General features: G+C 40.1%; 1 protein-coding gene across 1 annotated transcript in view; it reads left to right on the forward strand.

Annotated features, from left to right (window-relative positions):
• The window catches only part of LOC122009884 (probable GABA transporter 2), a 62,106-nt gene that overhangs the window by 25,270 nt on the left and 8,911 nt on the right, over positions 1 to 27,925 (forward strand). Inside the window, exons 4-5 of the mRNA XM_042566192.1 lie at positions 2,060 to 2,246; positions 3,048 to 3,178. Coding sequence (XP_042422126.1) covers positions 2,060 to 2,246; positions 3,048 to 3,178 — 318 coding nt within the window. The remainder of the gene's footprint in view (positions 1 to 2,059; positions 2,247 to 3,047; positions 3,179 to 27,925) is intronic.

The raw sequence follows: 27,925 nt of genomic DNA on the forward strand, positions 1-27,925 counted from the left end.
GGCACAGAAGAAAGCCGACGAGCTCGGTGCGTCTGAGGAACGAGGTGCTGCGGAAGAGTACATGGGCGGACGAGAAGGAGGTCGGCGGCGTTTCCGAGGGACGAGAAGCCGGAGCGGAAGATTGCTCGAAGACCGGAAGTTGGGTTCAGGCGAGTCCTATTCTGAATGGCCGAGATCACTCGAGTAGAGCCGGAGCGGAAGACCTAGACTAAGGCGAGCGGAATCAGAGCGAAAGATCCGGACTGAAAGTCAACAGGATGTTGACTTTCTTGGTTCGGGGCTTGGACCGAGTTCGGGAGCCCGGACTCGCCTTACTCCGGGCGCTTGAACCAGGATTTTTATTTGGAACGCGTCAAGCGTGATCTGTTGTGACAGGGATAAAGTTTTATCCCCCTCCAGGCATCTGGAACCCTTCCAAGCGCCCCAACCAGGACTATAAATACAGTCCTGGTCCTAGAAGCTAGAAACAACACTTATAATCGATTACTTTTGAGTTTAGCTTTCTCGTTGTGAGATTTAATTGTTGTAAGAGGCTTTTCCTCTAGAGGAGATTTTTTGACTGAGCTTTTCATCTTCCTTGGATTAACAATCTCTCCGGTTGTAACCAAGTAATTCTTTCGGAGCCTCTTCCTTTTTTAGTCTTTTAATATTTTTATATGAGGGTTTATTTTGATAAAGTTATAAGTCGAAAAAGGTCTTTTCATTTTATTATGCAGATTATTCATCTTCCTTCTAGCTGATTGCTAAGGGACCAATACTTATATGAGAGGGTGTGTCAATATTGCAAAGAGGTGACTCGACAACTAACATCATTACAATTAAATCTAAAGGAGTGTGTTGGCAAACCCGTATAGGTGTGTCTACTAGTTATGACCCATAATGTAATAACGATAACTCTGTTGGATTACTAACAACCCAATGAATAGGGGTGTAAATGAGCCAAGCCGCTCGTGAGCTATTCGAAGCTCGATTCGATAAAAGCTCGTTTGAGCTCGTTTAATGAGGCTCGTTAAGATAAACAAACCAAGCTCAAACTTCACAATATTCGGCTCGTTAGCTCGTGAACATGTTCGTTAAACTTATAAATCAACTTTTAAATAAAAATAATAATAGTTTTGATATTGAATTTATAGATTTTGCACTCTACTTATGAAAAACATAGACAAATATATTAAATTTATTTATTAGAATAAAATTATAAATTTTACCAAGAATATTATAATTTTTTTAAAATAGATAATTTAATTTTTAATGAATATTTAAATTTATAATTTATAATTTATATTTATTAAGCTCGTTTAAGCCCGATAAAAGTTCTAATAAACTCGTGAGCCATGAATATATTCGTTAAATAAAGTTTGAGCTTGGCTCGATTATAAAGAGCCAAACTCAAACATCCAAGAGTTCGACTCAGCTCGGCTCGATTACACCCCTACCAATGAGCTCACTTGTGTGACAGCAAAAAGTTAGATCAATAATTACAAATTCTAATAACAATTTTAATATGATATTAGTTGTCATGATTGTTGTGGACCCAACTTCCATAGCAGAGAAAATTGGTAAAATTTTCTAGGATCAACTTTCAAAAAGCGGTAGCAGAAAATGTTATTCTAGCAGATGACACTAAACCTTGTGGAATAGAAGAACCACACACTAAAAGAGATGATGAATAGGATATTAATTGTCATGGTTGTTGTGGACCCAACTTCCATAGGGGAGAAATTGGCAAGTCCAACATGGGGGACCCAACTTACATGGGGACCCAACTTACAACAACTAACACTTTCTTTTGAGGAAGTCCAACACTACTAACATCTATTAGATTCCAAGTGGTCACTGTCCTGCTGTTCAACCAAGAAACATAGAATATTGAAATTTGCTTTTCTTGTTGTGATCAATAACAAGAAATGCTCAACTTATTGTAGCCACATGATTAGTATTGAGTAATTACCCTGATATATAGTAGTTTTCGCAATGATATGCCAACAAGCATTCAGGAGCTATACTAACATTTTTCACTACTTTGTCATTGTTTCATGGAAACTATTGGACTGAGAAGACCATGTACTCCAATCTATCTCCTGATGGTCCCTTGAGGTTGTATCATTTTATCATCATGGTGACGGTTGTGTTGATACTTCTATCTCAGCTACCTTCTTTCCATTCCCTTCGGCATATCAACCTTGCCTCTGTAATTTTAAGCTTGGCATATAGTGGTCTCGTCACGGGGGGCTGTATTTATGCAGGTTATTTTCAAACTGAATTCTCTTTCTTGTTCCCTTCTTATATGTCACCCTTCCATATAAAGGAACATTTATAATTATAGTGGAGTGCAAAGAATAAATTTTTCCATTTCCAACTGAAGACCAGGATTAAGATTTAAAGGATTAAAGTGATAGGCTAACTACCAAGGCATATGGACTTGAACTTTCACTCTGCACATTCTAGTAGGACTGCTGTTAACCTTGAAATCCTTATTTTTAAGGAACTGAATTTTCTTTGAATTACACACATGCTGAAACATCTAAATGGTACTTTGTTTTGTGTTATCACGCTGAATTTTTTTTAGACAATCTTATTCTTCATCTGCTTAAAGGCTTGATGCTTTTCTTTAATGAAGCCTAACACATATGATAGCATCAATCAAACTTTGTTGGCTCTAGCAATTTTTAAATTTGGTGGATCTAAATATTGATTATGTATAGTGATTGAGACTCCGATCTGTAATTTGATCAATGATGCAGAAAAATGAGAAGGTGAGTTGAACATTTCTTAATGGCACACTGTTATATCCCCTAAAACAGTTAACATGTTTGACTGCAATAATTACTTATAACTATAAGTGATGCTCAAATTATTTAGTTAGAACCTTTAACTGATTGATCAATGACACTGAAGGACAAAATCACGCACCCAACAAATTTCTCAAAATTCTATCTTCCTAAGAGTATTTGCTACTTCCAATACTTATGCTTGCTTTGTAACAACTTTTGAACCAGAAAACTAAATTGCATGTCCATATAACTCTTGCTGTTTGCTTTTCTCAGGTTACTCCAAAAATGCACCTGAAAAAGACTATTCGTTGGGCTCCTCAAATGTTCAGCGTACATACGAGGCTTTCACATCCATCTCTATTTTGGCCTCTCTTTATGGAAATGGGATATTGCCAGAAATTCAGGTAAACAGTGCCTTATTAGCAAATGGATCTTATATATTTACATAGAGTAAATACAAACATAACCTCATACAAAATAAAGACTCTTACACAGAGAGTATAAAATAAAATTCTTATGAATTGCAAGATAATTTTACATTGACACTATGAGAATCCTTTCTAATTACATCATTCTCCCCTACCAAGAAGAACTGGACTTTGTGGAGTGGGGAGATGTGGCTCTGTGGATGGGTCTATTGGTTCTTCAAAAAGCTTGGGAGTAAGATAGTGAAGTTTGTACTCAGAAATCCAAGCTTTGTAAATTTTCAAAAGTCCTTTTCAATAAACTTGCTATCTCTGGATACTTCTGGTAGGGGATATCATTATTTAAGAATCCAATGTATGCTTAATTTGAAAAGTGAGTTGTGCCATGGAAGGGAGTGTAGGAACCAACATTGTCAGAGTGTGACTTATAAGTTAGCAGTATCAAATGGGTTGGGTTGCTTGTGACTCGGCCCAACTCAACATCCTCCAGGTCGTGCCTTTTCACAACCCACTAAAATCCATGTCATGCCATGTTAGGTCCAGAAGACAATAGGTTAGGCACGTCATTGACACCTTTACTATATGCAAACCAACAAATAGATAGGAAGGTTTGAATGTGATAATATGAAAATTAGACTAATGTTCAAATTAGCTCATAGGTCAATAACATATACATAAGAACTATTTTTTTTCCTTCATAATTTGAAAGGGACCAGAGAGGCCAGCATAAAGCTTCTTGAGCAAGTTTTTAGGGAAATATTTGGAACAGATACAAACAAACATATAATTTATTTCATTATAGTCTAAGTTTACAATGTGCATCAACTTGAATTTTATAACTTTCATTCTTCAATACAATTTTCTTGCAGACATTGGCATGAATCTTTCATATGAATTGAAAGTGGTAGATAGAGGAATCAAGTCAACTAGCTATTGAACTTCTGACCTATATATGATTTCAAATAAATTGCAACCACAAGACCAATTTACCAAATTCTTGTATGCAAATTCGGCAAGTGATAGAATGGAATCCCCAATTCTAAGTTTTTCCACATTAAATAACTAAGCAAGTGTCACTGTGTTTAACAACCTTGGTTTGCCCATAGTCCATAGATGGAAAGCAAATAGAAATTTAAGGGGTCCCTAAATAGCCTTCCATATGGTTTTCCAAAAATATGTGATAGATTTTTCATTCCTATCTAAAAACTATAGAGGTAGGTAATCCACGTAGTCTAATAATCTCCTTGAAGAACAACTTAACTATCAACTATATGTGAGACATCATTAGTCTTATAACACAAAATAAAATGTTTGAATTGATCTACCACTACTAGCATAGAGTCATGGTTCCATTTAGTCTTATGATAAATCTAAAATAAAATTCATTTCTCTGGAGTCTAGTTTAGATTTGTAATGCATGTTCAAGTCCTAATATTTGATCACGCTTATGGTGCTCAGTGACAAGTGGCAGATCTACTTGATTATTTTCTACACATAAAATGTCTTCCTCTAAATATTGTTGATAAACCCGATGCTGAGTTGGCCTATATCCTGTAGAATAAAGAACTTCAGCCGGCACCATCCCAGCCCGCTGAGATCGGGAGAGTTCAAGTTGAGCTTCAGGACTTAGTTGAGTCTCAATAGTTCTTCTGAATCGTCGCTGGCTTGGTAGAAAACGTCTTTGGAGATTATATAATCGTCGTTGATTTCGATGGTAATCTCGGATTTGGTCCTCCGTACTAGGGACCGAGGACTAGGGACCGTCGCGGTTGTTGTTGTAACAGCTGGGGGACGAGTAGAAGTACTCATCTTCGCCTTTCGTTTTTGAGAATTTCGGCTAGGTCTTCAAAGACTAGAATAGCACCTTTCTTTTTCAGGATTATCGGATCACTCCCCAAATTTAGTCCTCCATGCCTTTTGGTGAGATCAGCACTGTTGGTTTTTCGGGCCGCGAAAACCGCTTTTTCGCGTCGCGGAAACCCCGAAACCCCCTAGCCATTGGATCCGTGCGAAAAAAACTTTCGAAAATACGAGTACGAGTTTCAAACTATGATCTACAGTAGATCTACAAAGGAAAAAAACATTTTATACCTAAGATGCGTGCCCTTCGCGAATCCCGCTCGTCCAAGGTACGCCGGATCTCGTGATTGTCAACGTAGACAATCCTCTAGAAGTATCCACACGAACAAGATGTGTTCTCTAACACACAAGGATGGAGAAGAGAGCACCACAAGTGTGCTAGCACTCTCTAGGGCTCTCGGGTAGGATTGGAAGAAGAAGAAAGGAAAAGAAGAGAACACACTCCTCTAAAATCTCTATGTGACTTTCACTAACCTTTCTTCTTGGATTATATTCACTTTCCTTTCTTCTCCCTTGCTTGAAACCCACGACCAAGATAAGAGAAGGAGCAAGAAGAGAGCTTAGGAGGAGGAAGATCACTTGAATGAGAGTTACTCTTGCAAAAATGAAACTCTTTTCATCTAATTAAGTGGTTTGTAACCTCCATGGGATACCAAGAGTCACAACTCTTGGTAACTCCCATGAGGTGGCACTTCACTTAAGTAACCATGATGATGTGGAGCATCATCATTGGTCCACTTAATGCCAACTCATCAATGAGGTGGCATAAAGTCAAGTCAAACTTAACTCTTCATCTTCCTCTCAAGTCAAGTCAAACTTGACTTAATCTCTCTCATGGTTGATCTAATCCAACCATTTAATTCAAGCCAATTTAATATAATGAATCTAATTCATTTAATTAAATTGATTCAATGAGTCATAATCTAAATTAGACTCATTGAACACATGAATCAACTTGAGTCCAACTCAATTAGCCCAATTAGGATTACTCTTAATCCAATTTGATTCATCAAATGAATCTAATCCTCTTGGTTCATCATATGAACCTAATCTCCATCCACTTGTTCTTTGTGTGTGACCCAATAGGTTCTTGTAACATTGGCAATGCCCCTAAACTCATTTAGAAACATAAGTAATGAGCGGTATCTAGCAATACATCATTACTACCCAAGTTACAAGAATGTTGAGATCCAACATCACCTTGTGACTACTAATTGTGACTCCTCACAATATATGACAAGTGTCCTTCTATCCTAGACATCTAGATTGATCAATATAAGGCATAGACTGTGTCATCCTCTAATCAATCTTAATCTTGAACTCCAAGTAGACTCACTCAATCAAATGAGCTCAATATCTCATATTGACTCATTTGGGCATGGCCTTGCACTTCGTGGTCTCACTCTATCAAGAATACCGATGTCTCTCCAGTCATATTGGAGGGATAGATCCCATCTACATCACTCACATCCCTCCGCATAATTTGTTACATACCCAGTAATCGCCTTTATAGTCCACCCAGTTACGGGTGACGTTTGACGAACTAAAGTACATAACTCCTTATGTAGGGAACCATGGTGACTTCAGGTCTAAGGACTAGTAGTCATACTAATAGCCACATGAGAAAGTATATGACACTCATATAACGATCCATGATACTTTCTCATGGCGGGTCATTCAGTATACATTCTCCAATGCATACCCATGTGTCAACTTGATATCTCTATATCCATGACTTGTGAGATCAAGTCATCGAGTTGACCTACATGCTAGTCTTATTGCATTAACATTGTCCCTGAATGTAAATACTCGACTAGAAATGATTAAGAGTAGTGTTCCCTATATCATCTCACTATCGGTTCAACTAACCGATTGATATAGGTGAGAACCTTCTACTCAAGGACGTTATTATACTTAGTTTATTTGGCACCAATACAAGTAAGTATAATAATCAAAAATCAAATGCCTTTATTTATATAGAATATGATACAACAAGTCCAAAATACAATCATCAAATGATTGGCTCTAGGGCTCTAGCTAACAATCTCCCATTAGCACTAGTGCCAATCAGTGTAGGCTCTAAGCCCCAATGACCTAGTGTGACCATCATGCTTCCTCTATGCCAAAGCCTTGGTCAAGGGATCTGCGATATTAGCCTCTGTAGGTACTCTGCAAATCTTCACATCTCCTCTCTCGATGATCTCTCGAATGAGATGGAAGCACCGTAGTATGTGTTTGGTCCGCTGGTGTGAGCGAGGTTCCTTCGCCTGTGCTATAGCTCCATTGTTGTCACAATAGAGCTCAATAGGATCAGCAATGCTAGGAACCACCCCAAGTTCAGTGATGAACTTGCGAATCCAAACTGCCTCCTTTGTTGCCTCTGATGCAGCAATATACTCGGCTTCTATCGTAGAATCAGCTACTGTGTCCTGCTTCGAACTCTTCCAGCTCACAGCACCACCATTAATGCAAAACACGAACCCCGACTGCGATCTATAGTCATCCTGGTCGGTCTGGAAGCTAGCATCACTGTAACCCTTTACAGCTAGCTCATCATTACCTCCATATATCAAGAAATATTCTTTAGTCTTTCTTAAGTACTTAAGAATATTCTTGACCGCTATCCAGTGACTTTCACCTGGATCTGACTGGTATCTGCTCGTCATGCTCAAAGCATACGAGACATCAGGTCGAGTACATAGCATGGCGTACATGATCGATCCTATGGCTGAGGCATAAGGGATCTGATCCATGCGGTCTCTCTCCTCTCTAGAAGAGGGACCTTGAGTCTTCGAAAGACTCACGCCATGTGACATCGGCAGAAATCCCTTCTTGGAGTTCTGCATGGCAAACCGAAGGAGTACCTTGTCAATGTATGTACTCTGACTTAAGCCAAGCAATCTCTTAGATCTATATCTATAGATCTGTATCCCTAGAATGCAGGATGCCTCACCTAAGTCCTTCATTGAGAAGCAACTCCCTAGCCAGGTCTTGACAGACTGAAGCATAGGGATGTCCTTCCCAATGAGTAGTATGTCATCCACATACAATATGAGGAAGACAACTATATCCCCTACAACCTTCTTGTAGACACAAGGCTCATCTTCGTTCTTGATGAAACCAAACTGTTTGATTGCATCATCGAATCGAAGATTCTAGCTCCGAGAAGCTTGCTTTAGTCCATAAATGCAGCTTGCATACTCTGCTAGTATGCTGTGGATCTACAAAACCCTCAGGTTGTGTCATGTACACATCCTCGAGCAGGTTTCCATTCAGAAACGCGGTTTTGACATCCATCTGCCATATCTCATAGTCATGGTAGGCTGAAATAGCAAGCATGATCCGAATGGACTTAAACATCGCTACTGGAGAAAAGGTTTCATTATAGTCAATACCATGAATCTGCTTGAAACCTTTAGCTACCAAGCGCCCCTTATAGATAAGTCCATCCATGTCAGTCTTTCTCTTAAAGACCCACTTACACCCAATGGGTTTTACCCCTTCAGGTGGATCAACCAAAGTCCATACTTGGTTGGTGTACATGGATTCTATCTCGGATCTCATGGCTTCTAGCCATTTCTCAGAATCTGGTCTCATCACAGCTTCTTGATAGGTGGTAGGCTCATCCTCTATGAGCACAATGTCATCATGGTCAGACAAGAGAAATGAGTATCTCTCAGGCTGACGACGTACCCTATCAGACCTGCGAAGAGGTATGTCTACTTGAACTGGTTGTTGTTCCTCAACTCCTTGTGGAACAACATCATCCACAACACTTTGTGGTTCCAGTTCAATTTCCATCGAGGCATCAGTGCTATTGTTCGCATCTTGAACTTCTTCAAGATCGAACGTGCTCCCACTAGTCTTTCTAGAAACAAAATCCCTTTCTAGAAAGACCCCAGTCTTTGCCACAACTACCTTGTGCTGACTGGGAATGTAGAAGTAATATCCCTTAGTTTCCTTGGGATATCCGATGAAATAGCACTTGTCAGATTTGGGTCCTAACTTGTCTGAGACTTGACGTCTAACTTAAGCCTCACAACCCCAAATCCTCATGAAAGATACCTGGGCATCTCTCCTAGTCCATATCCTATATGGTGTCTTTATCACGACCTTGGATGGAACTCGGTTGAGTATAAAAGTTGTCGTGTCTAGAGCATAGCCCCAAAGGTATGTCGGAAGATTTGTGTGACTCATCATAGATCGTACCATATCTAATAGGGTATGATTCCTCCTTTCGGATACACCATTCCACTGTGGTGTTCCAGGAGGAGTGAGTTGGGATAGATTACCACACTCAGCTTGGTAGTCACGAAACTCATGGCTAAGGTATTCTCCACCTCGATCGGATCGAAGTATCTTAATACTCTTGCTAAGCTGGTTCTGTACTTCATTCTTGAATTCTTTGAACTTTTCAAAGGATTCAGACTTATGTGTCATCAAGTACACATAACCATATCTACTGAAGTCATCAGTAAATGTGATGAAGTATCTATAACCGCCTCTAGCAGCAACATTGAAAGGGCCACATACATCACTATGTATGAGTCCTAACAAATCAGTTGCTCTCTCGCTATGCCCACTAAAGGGAGTCTTGGTCATCTTGCCTCGTAGGCATGACTCGCATATCTCATATGATTCAAAATCAAATGAGTCCAGCAAACCATCCTTATGGAGCTGGGATAAGCTCTTGTCATTTATATGACCTAAGTGACAGTGCCAGAGATAGGTTTGGTTCAGGTCATTTGACTTGAACCTCTTGGTATTTATGTTATAGATAGAGCTCTCAAGGTCTAGAATATAGAGTCCGTTTATCAGAGGTGCACTACAATAGAACATTTCGTTTAAATAGACGGAACAACATTTGTTCTTTATTATAAACGAAAAACCTTTCTTGTCCAAACAAGAAACAGATATAATGTTCTTAGTTAAATCAGGCACATAACAACAATCCTCTAATTCTAGTACAAGCCCAGAAGGCAGAGATAGATGGTAAGTTCCTACAGCAACCCGTGCTCCATTGCCTACTCGTAGGTCTATCTCACCCTTCGTCAATGCCTTGCTATTTCTCAGCGCTTGTACATTAGTACAAATGTGCGAAGCACATCCGGTATCTAATACCCACGATGAAGAAATAGAGAGGTTGACTTCTATAACATGTATACCTGAAGTAGAAATCTTATTTCTCTTCTTCGTAAGATCTTCCAGGTATTCTTTGGAGTTCCTCTTCCAGTGCCTTGCTTGTCCTTGATATAGGTGACAAAGATGTTCAACCATATCGTAAGTGCCCATCAACTCATGTTGCTTCTGAAGCTCAGAGTTCATGGTCGCGAGCATAAGACAGGACACATCTAATACGTCATCTTGATGCTTCTTGTAAGCATCTCGGCCTGCTCGCGTGGCAGTGGCAGGAGGAGCCTCCTGAATGGGCTGCTCCAGAACGTACAGTTTACGTTCTTGGGTGAGAACTATTCTCAGGTTCCTGTACCAGTCCAGGAAATTTGCTCCGTTGAGCTTGTCCTTCTTAAGGACAGATCGCAGAGAGAAGGTGTTCGTATTCGACGTCATGGTAATCTACAACAAAAATAAATGCAGAAATAAATATCATATTCTTAATCATTTAATTAGGTCTTTAACTAAATGATGCTTCCACTGAATTCTATAATTCATGTGGGACAAGATCCACATCATACTAACCTTTGAGTTAGCTTTGGCTAATACGCCCAAGACTTAGTATGATTGGTAGGTAATGATTACCAATTACATCTCTATGCAACTCTTGTTTATAGGATCAAAATCCGCATTTATATTAAAACTCGAGTTAGCTTTGGCTAATACGCCCGAGAGTTAATATATATGTGATTTTGACCTATCTTTTCAACCGTTGGAAGAATGCCTATAGTTATACTCGATCCAACCGAGTTAACTAGGAATACTCAATCTAATTGAGTTGTACTCACCCATGCGTTGATAGGTGGGACTAAGATTGTCCCTCCGTACCCTACCAAGATAGTATGTGCTGCTCTACTTTGGCAGATTCAACAACAACATGCGATCGAGGTAGTGGTAGGTATCACGGCATGGTAGGCATTACGAGTTGACGTGATTTAGATCTAATCTAAACGATGATGCGTATCATATACTCGATAGATCTAATCTAATCGAAGGGTGCATCATGTGCACGACTTAGATCTAATCTAATCGTAAGGCACTAATTAATTACTTAATTAACTAGCATGCATCACATATACACAAAATAATTAATTAAATAATTAATCAAATAATTTTGTGATTATGTCATGGCCCTACTACGATCTTCTCAAGCCAATGAGAAGATCGGATGGTCAACCTAAGGTCAATAGCTTCTCAAGCTCCTTCCTTTTGACCACCTTGTGTTGCTCGCGCCTTCCTAGTAACTCCGTCTCGAGTGGATCTTCCACCGTTCCAATTTTTTTACATTACAATTTTAGAAACTCGAGTTACATTCGAGTCTAAATATAATTTACAACAAGAATAAAATAGAAGGCACGACGCGCAGGTCGCGAATCAAAATACAGCACACACATCACATGACGGCACGTAGGCCGTATTATGAATTACAACACAAATCAAATCACATTGGGTCTTTTTGAGCCATGACTATCACAAAATTAATATATAATTCAAAATTATATATTTTCATAATTTTCTGTAATTTTTTTTTATAATTTTTACAATTTTATGAGTAAATTTTTCCCGACGGTCCCGTTTAGCGTTTTCGGGCGCAATCGCGGAACGAATCCCCTTGCGGGGCCAGGGGCAGCGCCCCTACCCGCGATCTAACCATCGCGAGGGTTCCTTTGCGATCTAACAGCGCCAAAGCCCGCTGTCCCAAAAAATTTTGGGGCGAAACTTTGCCGTTTTGGAAAATTCTTCTCGGTAGTCGAAGCCTAAAAGTGCCGAAACACTTGTGCTTCGCTTCTACGAGAAAAATACCCATAAAAACTCTAAAAACCATAAAATTACAGAATATCACAGAACTGAATTTTTGTCATAAAAAAAAAAACTAAACTCATACAAGCTCCGCACGTGGCTCTGATACAACTATTGGGTTTTCGGGCCGCGAAAATCGCTTTTTCGCGTCGCGGAAACCCCGAAACCCCCTAGCCATTGGATCCATGCGAAGAAAACTTTCGAAAATACGAGTGCGAGTTTCAAACTATGATCTACAGTAGATCTACAAAGGAAAAAAATATTTTATACCTTCGATGCGTGCCCTTCGCGAATCCCGCTCGTCCAAGGTACGCCGGATCTCGTGATTGTCAATGTAGACAATCCTCTAGAAGTATCCACACGAACAAGATGTGTTCTCTAACACACAAGGATGGAGAAGAGAGCACCACAAGTGTGCTAGCACTCTCTAGGGCTCTCGGGTAGGATTGGAAGAAGAAGAAAGGAAAAGAAGAGAACACACTCCTCTAAAATCTCTATGTGACTTTCACTAACCTTTCTTCTTGGATTAGATTCACTTTCCTTTCTTCTCCCTTGCTTGAAACCCACGACCAAGATAAGAGAAGGAGCAAGAAGAGAGCTTAGGAGGAGGAAGATCACTTGAATGAGAGTTACTCTTGCAAAAATGAAACTCTTTTCATCTAATTAAGTGGTTTGTAACCTCCATGGGATACCAAGAGTCACAACTCTTGGTAACTCCCATGAGGTGACACTTCACTTAAGTAACCATGATGATGTGGAGCATCATCATTGGTCCACTTAATGTCAACTCACCAATGAGGTGGCATAAAGTCAAGTCAAACTTGACTCTTCATCTTCCTCTCAAGTCAAGTCAAACTTGACTTAATCTCTCTCATGGTTGATCTAATCCAACCATTTAATTCAAGCCAATTTAATATAATGAATCTAATTCATTTAATTAAATTGATTCAATGAGTCATAATCTAAATTAGACTCATTGAACACATGAATCAACTTGAGTCCAACTCAATTAGCCCAATTAGGATTACTCTTAATCCAATTTGATTCATCAAATGAATCTAATCCTCTTGGTTCATCATATGAACCTAATCTCCATCCACTTGTTCTTTGTGTGTGACCCAATAGGTTCTTGTAACATTGGCAATGCCCCTAAACTCATTTAGAAACATAAGTAATGAGCGGTATCTAGCAATACATCATTACTACCCAAGTTACAAGAATGTTGAGATCCAACATCACCTTGTGACTACTAATTGTGACTCCTCACAATATATGACAAGTGTCCTTCTATCCTAGACATCTAGATTGATCAATATAAGGCATAGACTGTGTCATCCTCTAATCAATCTAAATCTTGAACTCCAAGTAGACTCACTCAATCAAATGAGCTCAATATCTCATATTGACTCATTTGGGCATGACCATGCACTTCGTGGTCTCACTCTATCAAGAATACCGATGTCTCTCCCGTCATATAGGAGGGATAGATCCCATCTACATCACTCACATCCCTCCGCATAATTTGTTACATACCCAGTAATCGCCTTTATAGTCCACCCAGTTACGGGTGACGTTTGACGAAACTAAAGTACATAACTCCTTATGTAGGGAACCATGGTGACTTCAGGTCTAAGGACTAGTAGTCATACTAATAGCCACATGAGAAAGTATATGACACTCATATAACGATCCATGATACTTTCTCATGGCGGGTCATTCAGTATACATTCTCCAATGCATACCCATGTGTCAACTTGATATCTCTATATCCATGACTTGTGAGATCAAGTCATCGAGTTGACCTACATGCTAGTCTTATTGCATTAACATTGTCCCTGAATGTTAATACTCGACTAGGAATGATTAAGAGTAGTGTTCCCTATATCATCTCACTATTGGTTCAACTAACCGATTGATATAGGTGAGAACCTTCTACTCAAGGACGTTATTATACTTAGTTTATTTGGCAACAATACAAGTAAGTATAATAATCAAAAACCAAATGCCTTTATTTATATAGAATATGATACAACAAGTCCAAAATACAATCATCAAATGATTGGCTCTAGGGTTCTAGCTAACAATCAGCAATTGATTTTTCCAGCTCTGTTGAACTTGGTGTTGGGACAGTTATTGGTATAATCTTTCGTATAGCTACTTGCAAATCCTGCACTTGAGTGGTTAGATTAATGAGTAATGAGATTATAGTATTATTCTGTCTCACTAATGCCCTTTGCAAGTCAAAGGTTGTTTTCAATTCAGCCGGGGCAAGAAAACTAGAGGTAGGTGTTTCTATTGACTTAGTAATTTTTAACGCATTTTTGTAATCAATATTAGCTTGCTACTCGTCCAAGCTCATCCACCTATTACTTGTTTAACTTCCTCAATCAAGTATTTGTTGGTGCAATATTCCCCAGGTCAAGGTTGACCGTGTTGACTGAGCTTGAATTGAGTCAAGCTCGAGTCTTGATGTTGTGGTTTCGATGTTTGACAATACATGTAGTCAATATATGAAGATTCCAGGTGCAATTGTTCATGTGTGAAGGAGAGTCAAGTAGGTCAACGTTGACTGGATACTTGACGGGAAAATCCTGGTGAGCGAAACCAGGTGAAAGTCCTAACTGGGAAGTTAGGCAGAAAGAAAGTCCTAGTGAGTGAAGCTAGGCAGAAGGAAATCCTGGTGAGTGAAGCCAGGTGAAAGTCCTAGTGAGTGAAGCTAGGCAGAAGAAAATCTTGGTGAGTGAAGTCGGGTGAAAGACCTAGTAAGTGAAGCTAGGCAGTTGGAAGTCCTGGTGAGTGAAGCCAGGCAGACATGAAGTCCTAGTGAGTGAAGCTAGGCAGAAGGGAAGTCCTGGTGAGTAAAGCCAGGCAAGGAAAATCCAGATAGATCAAGGATGATCGGACATCTGGTGTTGGGAAGTCCAAGTAGGTCAAAGGGATTGATCGGATACTTGGCACGACGAAATCCAGATGGATCAAGGATGATCGGATATCTGGTGTTGGGAAGTCCAAGTAGGTCAAAGGGATTAATCGGATACTTGGCACGAGGAAATCCAGATGGGTCAAGGTTGACCAGACATCTGGTGGAAGTTCAAGTGGGTCAAAGGGATTGACTGGACGCTTGGTAAGGGAGTCCTAGCAGGTCAAGGGTAACCAGATGCTAGGCATGATGTACCAACAGGTCATGGTTGATCGGATGGTGGTTTGTGGAACGTTTGGACTTGATTTGACAAGTCTTACATGGGTTGGATCGATCAACCGATCGATTGGCTCATGCCCAATCGATCGGCCGATCGATTGGGCGAGTCTTCACGACAAGCCTCCTCCCAATTGATCAGTGGATCGATTGGGAGAAGTGCGCGATCGCACAGAATAGCTCTGGATCGATCGACCGATCGATCCAGAGCCCCCAATCGATCAGTGGATCGATTGGGAGGCGCGACTTCGCGCAATAAGTCCTGGATCGATCGGCCGATCGATCCAGGCAATTTTCGAGAGCACAGAGGCGCTCTGGATCGATCAGCCGATCGATCCAAAGCCTCCCCGATCGATTGGGAGCAATCCAATCGATCGGGATCCGACCGTTGGCGTCGTATTTAGCTGCTAGCAAGCTGTTCTCTCGGTAGAACATCCACAGCTTCGATTCTTCTCTTCAGCGATCTTCACAGCAACTCCACAAAGTTCTCACCGCCAGATCTTGAGGGTTCTTGGAGGCATTTCCAAGTCAAGAGGCGGATCTACAGCAAGAAGAAGAAATCTAGGGTTAGGGTTTTCTTGTGCTAACTTGTAAGCTTTTAGCTTGTATTTTATTCCCTTTCCCTTTCTTCTTGTAGTGTGAACTTGTAGGGCTTCTCCGCTTTTGGCAGTTACCATAAAGGAGTGTTTTCATAGTGGAGGGTGCGTGAGTGTGTGGATCCTTGGATTAGTCATCTCTTGTGAGGTGGATACCAAGTAAATCCTCTTGTTAGCGTTGTGTATTTTGTTTTTTTGTATTTTCCGCTGCATATCTTGAAGAAACAAGTAACGAAGAGCAAGACGAGCGCACCGAGCTATTCACCCCCCCTCTAACTGCATAATCGGTCCCAACAAGTGGTATCAGAGCGAGGTTGTTCTTCACCGGAATCATCGCCGGAAGAGGCAACAAGCTAGAGGGTGAAGAAGTTGGAGCAAATTCTACAAGTCGAAGACTTCATCAAAAGGCTCAACTTCAAGATGGAATTCCAAGATGGTCTTGGATTCGACACAAGGGTGCCTCCACCATTCACAATGACGAGTTTCGATTCTTGGAGATCAAGAATCGAAAATTTTTTGATGATGAAGATAGAGCAATGGTTTGCTCTAATGGAAGGATTTGAAGCTCCAACAAATTCCAAGGGCAAAGTACTCAAGAGGAGCAAGTGGAGCCAAGAACAAATCCAAAGATGTGAGGCCAATGACAAAGTGACCAAGCTTTTGGTCAATTTATTGCCAAGCAACATCTTGGAGCAAATTGGAGATTTTGAAGATGCCAAAGAGCTATGGAGCAAATTAGCAAAGATTCATGAGATCCCCTCCACTGTACCAAGCCAAGAAAAAGCCAAAGAAGGTAACTCATTGGAGCAAGATCAAGAGGAGGAGAATTCCGAAGGTGAGAGATGCTCATCTTCTGAAGAAGAAGTCCAAGAAGCTTCATCTTCAAAGGAATGCAATGAAGAGGGCAAGGAGAGGGCATACTCCTTGTTCCATGTACAAGATGAAGATGAAGAAGTCTCCACCTCTAGGATTGAGGGGGAGCGACCTTCGGTGACACCATATCAAGAAGAAGGAGAAGTCTCCACATCCGGATCAAGAGAAAAAGAGGATGAAGAAGCTTCCACCTCCACAAGTCGAGACAAATCTATTGGAGGAGCATCATTTTCGGATCAAGAGGAAGCCTCTACATCTGGAACAAAAGGAGAAGAAGTCATCCCTACAAGCAAAGGTATACCAATTTCAATTATTAATAATAAAGATCATATTATTTGCTTTGAGTGTAGGAAAAAAGGGCATTACAAGAGCAAGTGCCCTAAATTGGCCAAGAAGAAGGGCCAAGTGGCACTAAAGGGCAAGGTGAAGCCTAAGGAGACCGTCCCCGGAACAAAGAAGAGCAAGGAGCACATTATGTGCTTCTCTTGCAATCAAAAGGGACATTATAGGAGCCAATGTCCCAAGGGGAAGAAAGCGGTCAAGGCTCATGGAGGAAGCACAACTCAAGGGGAGCCTCCAAGGTAAAAAGAAAGGTTTCATTTATTGAGCCTACTCCTTTGAAAAATGGTAAAAAACATGCTAGTTCTAATTTTTATCATTTTAATACTATTTACCATAAGAATAAAAAGCATGAGAGCATTAAAGAAAAACATATGGCTCTCCATGCTAAAACTACCACACCTAGGGTTAGAAAGGTAGATAAAAATCTAGACAAGGAAACTAAGAATTTTATTTATAGGTCTAGAAATAAAAATGCTCATGAATTCATTAAAAAACCTAAAGCTAAGGATTTAAGGATGGAAAATCAAGTCTTGAGGTCAAGACTTGATAAGTTAGAAAAGATCCTAAAAAGGATGGAAAATATCCTAAAAGGGCAAAATGAGCAAAACCTAGGTTTAGGAGCACAAAGGTCATCCAATGGCCATAGAGGTTTGGGATACAAACCCAAGGCTAAGAAGGATGCAATTTCTTATCATAGGGTTCCATATAACTATGGAACTAATTCTAGGTCTAGTGGTCAAGTCAAGAATACTAGGAAGGTTATTCCTAAGAGTATTTTTGCAACAAAAATTACTAAGACTTCTAAGAAGTTCAAGAAAGTCACTAACAAGGTCACTAGAGAAGAAATTCCTAGAGTTAACCTAGAAAAGGTGACCAAGGTTTCTAAGAAGCCAAACAAAGTCACTAGGAAGATATCTAGGGTGGTTATCCCTAGCGAGTACCTAGAGCATCCAAGGAGCACTAATAGGTTTTGGGTTCCTAGGAGCATTTTCTCTACCCCTTAGATGGGTTAGAGAGTGTCAACTCCGATTAGAAGGGTAGTTAACCCAATTTTGATGAAGTTGACACTCGGAGAGCATTTTCAAGGTTATTATTAACCTTTGAAAATAATAAGGGGTATATGTTTACTCTTATAAGAGTAAAATGTATCACATTTTGAGAAATTAAATGATATTTTAAGTGACACAAATTGGGAAAATCGTAAGAACTACCAAGTTGGGATTTTGGTATGTTCTTAGGAAATGAAAGGCAATGTATGCCTTAATTCAATTGGTTACTCTTTAAAAGAGTAAATTGTGCCAAAATTTGAGGAATATGTTTAATTTAAATTGGCACAAATTAAGAAAAGCAAAAGAAATGTCAAAATTGGATTATTGGCATTTTCTTGGGAAATAGTGGGCAATCTAGGTTTTAAATCTTATTTTAGCTAAGGTTTTAGGATACTTAGATAAGTAATCTAGGTATTTTATTAATGCTAAAACTTGCCATACTTTGTTTGCCCATCATATGTCATGACATCATGTTTATTTTTTGCATTCATGTCTTATTATGAAAACCACAAAAATACCATGTCATGTCATACATACATCATGTAGTTATAGAAAATTTTCTTTTGAAAATTATTTCTTTTTGAGGTATGCCATAACATATCATGCATTATTTTAATTCCTTGCAATTTAAGGACAAATGACATTTATTAACAAATAACATCCTTGGTGGATGTTCATAACCATAAAATACCTTGGTAGATATGCATGATCCCTAGATTAGGGCAAAACCAAACTTTACATCTCACTATGAACTATAAGGTGACTTGTATGTGGTTTAGTACACATTACATACAAGTGAGATATTAGGATGATGAACAAAACTCAAAGATATTGATTTAGTGCATTTTTGTGAGTTTTAAGCTCATCGAACACATAGTTATGTGTTTTCCAATCATTGGGAAAGCTAATGTACAAGTCATGTGTATTGAGCCCAAGGAACATGATTGGATATTGGTTTTGAAAATTATTTTAAAATGTTTTTGGAAAACCTTGGTGAAGGCTATCTTTTGATAGTAATCATCATTGAATAGTTGAGCACAAACTTGAAAAAAACACTAAAGTGTTTACAAGTTTTCAAGTTTATTTCAATCTTTGAAAATATGAAGTATTTTCTTAGAAAACTATTTTTCCATGATACTATATGCCCTAAATAATGTCTACAACGATTTTTATGATTTTTGTAATTTTATAGATTTTTCTAGGGGTTTCTGAAATTGACTGAAATGGAATTTTAGCTTTTTTTAGAGCTTCAATCGATCACCCGATCGATTGAAGGGTCTCAATCGATCGGGCGATCGATTGAGAGCAAACTTCTCGTGAACAGAAGCTTCCTGGATCGATCCACCGATCGATCCAGCCCTCCTGAATCGATCAGTGGATCAATTCAAGCAGGTTTAATCGATTGGGACCCAACTCCAATCGATTGGGAATGCTGATTTTGGCTGGTAAAGCCTGATTTCAGCATTTTGGACCATCTTTAGTCTAGGTAACCATTCCTAACCCCTCAAAACACATTTGTATATATTTAGGGGGAGTTTTCATGATGAAAACAAGGATGGATTGGTTAAGGAAGACTAAGTAGAGATTTAGATTGAGGTTTGATTTCATTATTGAATTTATGAACCTCAAAACTGTTGGGACCGATTATATAGCTAGAGGGGGGGAGGGGTGAATAGCTCGGTGCGCTTGTCTTGCTCTTCGTTGCTTGTTTCTTCAAGATATGCAGCGGAAAATACAAAGAAACAAAATACACAACGATAACAAGAGGATTTACTTAGTATCCACCTCACAAGAGGTGATTAATCCAAGGATCCACACACTCACACACCCTCCACTATGAAAACACTCCTTTATGGTAACTACCAAAGGCGGAGAAGCCCTACAAGTTCACACTACAAGAAGAAAGGGAAAGGGAACAAAATACAAGCTAAAAGCTTACAAGTTAACACAAGAAAACCCTAACCCTAGATTTCTTCTTCTTGCTGTAGATCCGCCTCTTGACTTGGAAATGCCTCCAAGAACCCTCAAGATCTGGCGGTGAAAACTTTGTGGAGTTGCTGTGAAGATCGCTGAAGAGAAGAATCAAAGCTGTGGAAGTTCTACCGAGAGAACAACTCGCTAGCAGCTAAATACGACGCCAACAGTCGGATCCCGATCGATTGGATTGCTCCCAATCGATTGGGGAGGCTTTGGATCGATCGGCTGATCGATCCAGAGCGCCTCTGTGCTCTCAGAAATTGCCTGGATCGATCGGCTGATCGATCCAGGGCTTATCGCGCAAATCGCGCCTCCCAATCGATCCACTAATCGATTGGGGGCTCTAGATCTATCGGCCGATCGATCCAGAGCTATTCTGTGCGATCGTGCACTTCTCCCAATTAATCCACTGATCGATTGGGAGGAGGCTTGTCGTGAAGACTCACCCGATCGATCGACCGATCGATTGGGAATGAGCCAATCGATCGGTTGATCGATCCAGCCCATGTAAGACTTGCCAAATCAAGTCCAAACGTTCCTCAAACCACCATCCGATCAACCATGACCTGTTGGTACATCATGCCTAGCATTTGGTCACCCTTGACCTGCTAGGACTCCCTTACCAAGCGTCCAGTCAATCCCTTTGACCCACTTGAACTTCCACCAGATGTCTGGTCAACCTTGACCCATCTGGATTTCCTCGTGCCAAGTATCTGATCAATCCTTTTAACCTACTTGGACTTCCCAATACCAGATGTCGGATCATCCTTGATCCATCTGGATTTTCTCGTGCCAAGTATCCGATCAATCCCTTTGACCTACTTGGAGGTCCCAACACCAGATGTCCGATCATCCTTGATCCATCTGGATTTTTCTTGCCTGGCTTCACTCACCAGGACTTCCCTTCTACCTAGATTCACTCACTAGGACTTCATGTCTGCCTGTCTTCACTCACTAGGACTTCCAACTGCCTAGCTTCACTCACTAGGTCTTTCACCCGGCTTCACTTACCAGAATTTTCTTCTACCTAGCTTCACTTACTTGGACTTTCACCTGACTTCACTCACTAGGATTTCCTTCTGTCTAGCTTCACTCACTAGGACTTTCTTTCTGCCTAACTTCCCAGTTAGGACTTTTACCTGGCTTCACTCACCAGGATTTTCCCGTCAAGTATCCAGTCAAACTTGACCTACTTGACTCTCTTTCATCCATGAACAATTGCACCTGCAATCTTCATGTATTGTCAAACATCGAAACCACAACATCAAGACTCGATCTTGACTCAATTCAAGCTCAGTCAACACGGTTAACCTTGACCTGGGGAATATTGCACCAACAATCTCCCCCTTTTTGATGTTTGACAATACCTTCTTTAAGTTAGGCTAATCTCATAGCCTCAACCTTCTTCATGCCACTAGGTAATTAAGACATAAGTTAAACCCTACAGTCTCCCCCTAAGAGGGCAAACTCAGGCAAACTCTCTCTTAGATAATGAAGGCCTAACTTAAACCCTTCATTCTCCCCCTATTGGCACACATCAAAAAGAAACTCTCCCCCTGAAGAGTTACTCTCCGTTGTTCACAACACGATTCAAATAAAGGTCACATACCCTTTATTTTCATCAAATGCTCATCCTTGAGCATATACCACTTGGTATATTCACACACGATTCAAATGAAGGTCTCATACCCTTCATTGTCATCAAGTGCTCATTCGTGAGCAAACACCACATGAATAATGAAGATGTCCACTCTTCATTACATTCAAATGCTCAACCTTGAGCATTTTCACCAAGGAAGGTTAACCACCTTCCAAGATGTATGAAAAATAAATTTTCATGTCCTTAAAGAGTAACTCCCCCTAAAGACATGCACGTAACTTCTGTCATTGCACCAACAATGACCTGGAATCCCTAAACCTTTAGGAAACCCAAATTTAGAAGTTTTTGTAGGATCGAAAAGAATTTAGATATCTCCACAATGGTATGATATTGTCCACTTTGGGCCTAAGCCCTCATGGTTTTGCTCTTGGGCTCTACCCAAAAGGCCTCATGCCAATGGAGATATCTTTTCTCTTATAAACTCATGTTCTTTTCCATGTGTTTTCAATATGGGATTATGTTTACAACCTTGCAACCCTAACAATCCCCCCTCAAACAAAGTACCATAGGCTTCCCACGTCCAATCCTCGACCCACCAGGTTTTCCTGCCCCTCGGTCCACCCGACCTACTAGGACTTCATTGCCTAGTCGCAACTAGGACTTTCCTACCTGGTGTCTCGTCCTCTTGATCCGAACATAGGAGCCCCTACTTTATTTGTTCGAGGTCAATATTGTACCCACATGGCTCAATCAGACCATAACTCTTGTGCACAGTCGGCAGTTAAACCTTTTGACAGTCCGGGCTCTGATACTAATTGTTGGATCAAAAAGAATTTAGATATCTCCACAATGGTATGACATTGTCCACTTTGGGTCTAAGCCCTCATGGTTTTGCTCTTGGGCTCTACCCAAAAGGCCTCATGCCAATGGAGATATCTTTTCTCTTATAAACTCATGTTCTTTCCCATGTGTTTTCAATATGGGACTATGTTTACAACCTTGCAACCCTAACAGTATTCTACTTTTCGAACACTTTTCTTTAACTCTTCAGTGAGTTTAAGAGCCTCTTCTTCAACTAACTTTGGTTGTCGTGCTATTTCACGCACCAGCTCTCTTACCTTAGTTTTAGTTAAAGGTTTCTGACACAGAACTTCCTTTTCTAGGCTACTCACTGCCTTCTGAAGTACGGAAATTTTGTACCTCAGTACTCTGTTTTCTTCCTTTAAAGCATAGAAGTGCTTTAAGGAAACTTTTGAGAGTAAGGAAACCTGATCATATACAACTCCTATGTTATTAGCTAATTCAGACGCTTTTGGCTTAGGGGTATCTGCTAGGTCAAAATATTCAAGGCTTACGGTTCGGGATTTGTTATACCACTCTTTTATATTCTGCTTAAATTTTTCAGTCATAAAGAAAATACTAACCTTTAAGCTTTTGTTTACGGCTTAGGAATCCATAAAACTTTCATGCTCACCTAACTGCCCACAACTCTATTAAGAGTCTTTCGTGCATGGCAGTCTTTTGCAATCAGTTAACAGACTCGGTCGCTTTATCACCAAAACTCAAAGTTAATACTTCCGCTTCTAAATTGTTTTGTTCTTGTAAAGAGGTATATGAAAATATCCACTAGTTGGGCCTTCCAGCTTACCACCTTACGCACTTACTAGCCTTGTGGGATTTCGGACCAAGGATGCATGTCGAGTCTCCGCCTTTCAGCCCTTTAGTTCTTCTTTAAAGAATACCTTTTACTTGAACTAATTTCTATTTTGCAATTAATAAGATTTTACAGATAAAAGGGTGGTTAAACAAGTGTCCCTTACCTTCACCTTGAACTTAAAGATTTATCCTTCCATGAGCTTACAAACGAAGCTCTGATACCATAAAAGGATCGTCTTTTAGGAATGAAATTTAAACCCGAGCTATGCTCGGAGAATTTACTTCCCTTTGAAAGAAAAGACTTACAAACTCACAAGCTCTTAGACTAAAAGGATGAACGTCTTGGTGTTTCTCAAGACCTGATCAAACTTCTTCGCACCCGAGATCGTTTTATAAGGAAGAAAAGGTTGGACCATTATTGAGGCGGGTGCAATTTATTTGCCCCATCGTCCCTCAAATAAGATTCCCTTGTCTCCAAATAAAACTTTACAACACACAATCCTTTCTTTACACGCACTCATCTTATCTTTATACTATTTACTTTATTAAAGGATCGGCTCCCCGGGGCTCAAATCCTTTCAAGTAGTACGTATAATTTGGATGTTGTGGGAAATGGGCCCACCATTTGCTTGCTATGGTGGTACGTGTCTTATTTCACGACCTATCTGTTGCATGCGCTGGACCTCATTAAACAGGTCTTTTCTGCTTTCTATCACATCATCATAATGGTTTCTCCAATAATTGTCCACTCCTCCTTCTTTATGTCGACGCGCGTTGAAATCGTATTCCTTCATTTGTAAGATGAGTTCCAGCTCACACATTCTACTCAGGATGCCAATAATTGCTTCGTCTTCAATTCTAGCCATACGATTTCTTTTGTCATGTTCTTCCTTTAAGAATATCTTAGGAAGGGTATCATGGATTAAATCTTCATATTCCGTTAGTAACGGAAATCTTGTGGACGCAGATGCTTCTTCCTCAGCTTATGTTAAAATCGCCAGAGATTCCGGTTCTTCTACTAAGCGTGATAAAGTATCTGCAAGAATATTTAGCTTTCCATCTATGTGTTCAAAATTTGCCTTGACTCTAGTTCCTGTGATGTAGTCGGTAAAGGAGAGTCATTTGACCCTTGATGGTTTATTCTTTGCAGACTTGTTGTTAAAGCTAATTATCTCTTGACAGCCCATTCTTAAAGTGATTTCCTTCTTATCCATGTAGTGGATCTTTAAGGCAGACATTGTTTCCATTGCAGCATATATTTCTGCATCAATAAGAGACTTAATTACTGGAAATTTTCCATGTGCATATGAACAAATTTTCTCAGTGCTTCTAGGATCATTCTTATTGGGCTTCCATTTGCAGATGTCATCCCAACCCAACATAGATCCGTCTGTTTCGAGGATTATATAAGCATTTTCTGGTGGCAGCTCCAAGTCTGGTAACCTCTGGATTTGCTCCTTAATTTCTCGGACTAAGGCCCAGTCCGAGTTCAATTGGGACAGTTACTGGTATAATCTTTCATATAGCTACTTGCAAATCCTGCACTTGAGTGGTTAGATTAATGAGTAATGAGATTATAGTATTATTTTGTCTGACTAATGCCCTTTGCAAGTCAAAGGTTGTTTTCAATTCAGACGGGGCAAGAAAACCAGAGGTAGGTGTTTCTATTGACTCAGTAATTTTTAACGCCTTTTTGTAATCAATATTAGCTTGCTGCTCATCCAAGCTCATCCACCTATTACTTGTTTAACTTCCTCAATCAAGTATTCTACTTTTGAACACTTTTCTTTAACTCTTCAGTGAGTTTAAGAGCCTCTTCTTCAACTAACTTTGGTTGTCTTGCTATTTCACGCACCAGCTCTCTTACCTCAGTTTTAGTTAAAGGGTTCTGACACAGAACTTCCTTTTCTAGGCTACTCACTGCCTTCTGAAGTACGGAAATTTCGTACCTCAGTGCTCTGTTTTCTTCCTTTAAAGCATAGAAGTGCTTTAAGGAAACTTTTGAGAGTAAGGAAACTCGATCATATACAACTCCTATGTTATTAGCTAACTCAAACACTTTTGGCTTAGGGGTATCTGCTAGGTCAAGATATTCAAGGCTTACGGTTCGGGATTTGTTATACCACTCTTTTATATTCTGCTCAAATTTTTCAGTTATAAAGAAAATACTAACCTTTAATCTTTTGTTTACGGCTTAGGAATCCATAAAACTTTCATGCTCACCTGACTGGCCATAGCTCTATTAAGAGTCTTTCATGCACAACAGTCTTTTGCAATCAGTTTACAGCGCTTTATCACAAAAACTCAAAGTTAATACTTCCGCTTCTAAATTGTTTTTTTCTTGTAAAGAGGTATATGAAGATATCCACTAGTTGGCCCTTCCAGCTTACCGTCTTACGCACTTACTAGCCTTGTGGGATTTCGGACCAAGGATGCATGTCGAGTCTCCGCCTTTCAGCCCTTTAATTCTTCTTCAAAGAATACCTTTTACTTGAACTAATTTTCTATTTTGCAAGTAATAAGATTTTATAGATAAAAGGGTGGTTAAACAAGTGTCCCTTACCTTCGCCTTAAACTTAAGATTTAGCCTTCCATGAGCTTACAAATGAAGCTCTAATACCATAAAAGGATCGCCTTTCAGGAATGAAATTTAAACCCGAGCTATGCTCAAAGAATATACTTCCCTCTAAAAGAAAAGATTTACAAACTCACAAGCTCTTAGACTAAAAGGATTATTCCAAGTTGATTCTGTTGGATCGTAGACGTTCGATAGAGGGGGTGAATATTGATAACAAAAAATTCTTCGATAAGAGAGTTAAACGCAGCAGAAATGAAAGAGCAATGCTAACACAGAACCCTTTTACTTGGTTCGGAGTCTGTGTCGACTCCTACTCCAAGGCCCGTACTCGATGAGTACTTTCGTTGGGCAATCACTAGCAATTCGAATATTTAATTACAAAGTTTAAGTACAGAAAAGTTAGAACAAGAAATACCGACAATTATGAAATAAGAAACGAACAAACAGAGCTTTGTCGGAGCTTTGCAGCATCGCAGGAGCACAGGAGAGCGAGTTCTTCAATTCAGAGTTGTTGTTTTGAGCTCCACCCCTGCCCCTTCTTTTATATGAAGCTCGGGGCACCCCGGATCTCTTCCGGGCGCCCTGGTGGGACGTGGCAGGTCCAACCAATGAGCTCCACGTGGTGACGACGTGTTTAGATAAAGATTGCCTTCCGGGCGCCCGGACCTCCGAGCGCCCGGACCTCCGAGCGCCCGGACCTCCGAGCGCCCGGACCTCCGAGCGCCCGGACCTACGGGCGCCCGGACCTACAGGCGCCCGGACCTCCTTTCTCCAGAAGACTTCTTCTCCAGCAAGACAAGGTTAGTCCGAGGCAAATATATGATTTATAACCTACAAAACAGAGTGTTAGTTCAGTTTATAGTTTGACACAAATAGTATGACTTAGATTCCGTCTTTCCGAGACCGGAATCTAGTCATGATCTCGACTTAGATATCCGAAATGGATCTAAGCCTGATCGACGCCTAATGTTCCCTTACCGGGAACGCGTCCTCACAGTCACTCCCTTCCAGTGACTTACCTTTACTTACCTGCCAGACGTCCGGTCAGCCCTTCGACCCGTCTGGACTTCTCGCCAAGCGTCCAGTCAGCCCATCGACCCGCTTGGACTTCTCGCCAGCTATCCGGTCAGCCCGTCGACCTAGCTGGACTTCTCGCCAAGCGTCCGGTCAGCCCGTCGACCCACTTGGACTTCTCGCCAGACATCCGGTCAGCCCGTCGACCTGTCTGGACTTCGTCTGCACACTCCGTCAGAGTGTTAGATTACGACAAACCTAACTTAACCTGATTTGTCATTCATCAAAACCTGAGTTAGACCGTTAGTGCTAACCACACCAACAGATTCACTTGGCGTTTTGTTGAATTTTTAACTATGTTGGGATGTACTTGTAGAAATTAAGAAAAAGAAAAAAAACTAGCTATATTATTGAATCCAAAATTAATACTTAGAAATACGGAGTATAAGGTCTTATATAATTCAGTTAAGAAACCTTAAACTCTAAATATAAAAGAAAAAAAGAACAAATTGCCCTAAAAGCTATAAATAAATAAATATATATAATCTAACATCCACTCAAATTCAAGATGCTATAGTTAGAAGTATTGAGAGTTTGTCAGATAAGCAAAATGTAACTTGGTAAACATATCAGCAATCTGTAGCTTTGAAGGAATAAAAAGTAATATGATGGTGTCAATCTGAAAATAGTGACGAGTAATGTGACAATCAATTTTAATATATTTTGTTCGCTCATGAAAAATTGAATTGTGTGTAATTTGAATAGCACTTTGATTATCACAATATAACGAAGTAGGTTGATGAAGAGAGATACCTATATCTGCAAGCAACCAGCGCAACCAAACTATCTCATAAGTAGTTGAAGTCATGGCACGATACTCAGCTTTCGTGGAAAATGTAGAAATAATATCTTACTTCTTACTCTTCCAAGAAATGAGGGAATCACCAAGAAAAACGCAAAAGTCGGTGGTAAATTTACGATCCTTAGGATCATCAGCCCAATTTGCATCAGAG

The sequence above is a fragment of the Zingiber officinale genome, chromosome 8A, assembly GCF_018446385.1.
Source record: "Zingiber officinale cultivar Zhangliang chromosome 8A, Zo_v1.1, whole genome shotgun sequence".
Lineage (NCBI taxonomy): Eukaryota > Viridiplantae > Streptophyta > Magnoliopsida > Zingiberales > Zingiberaceae > Zingiber > Zingiber officinale.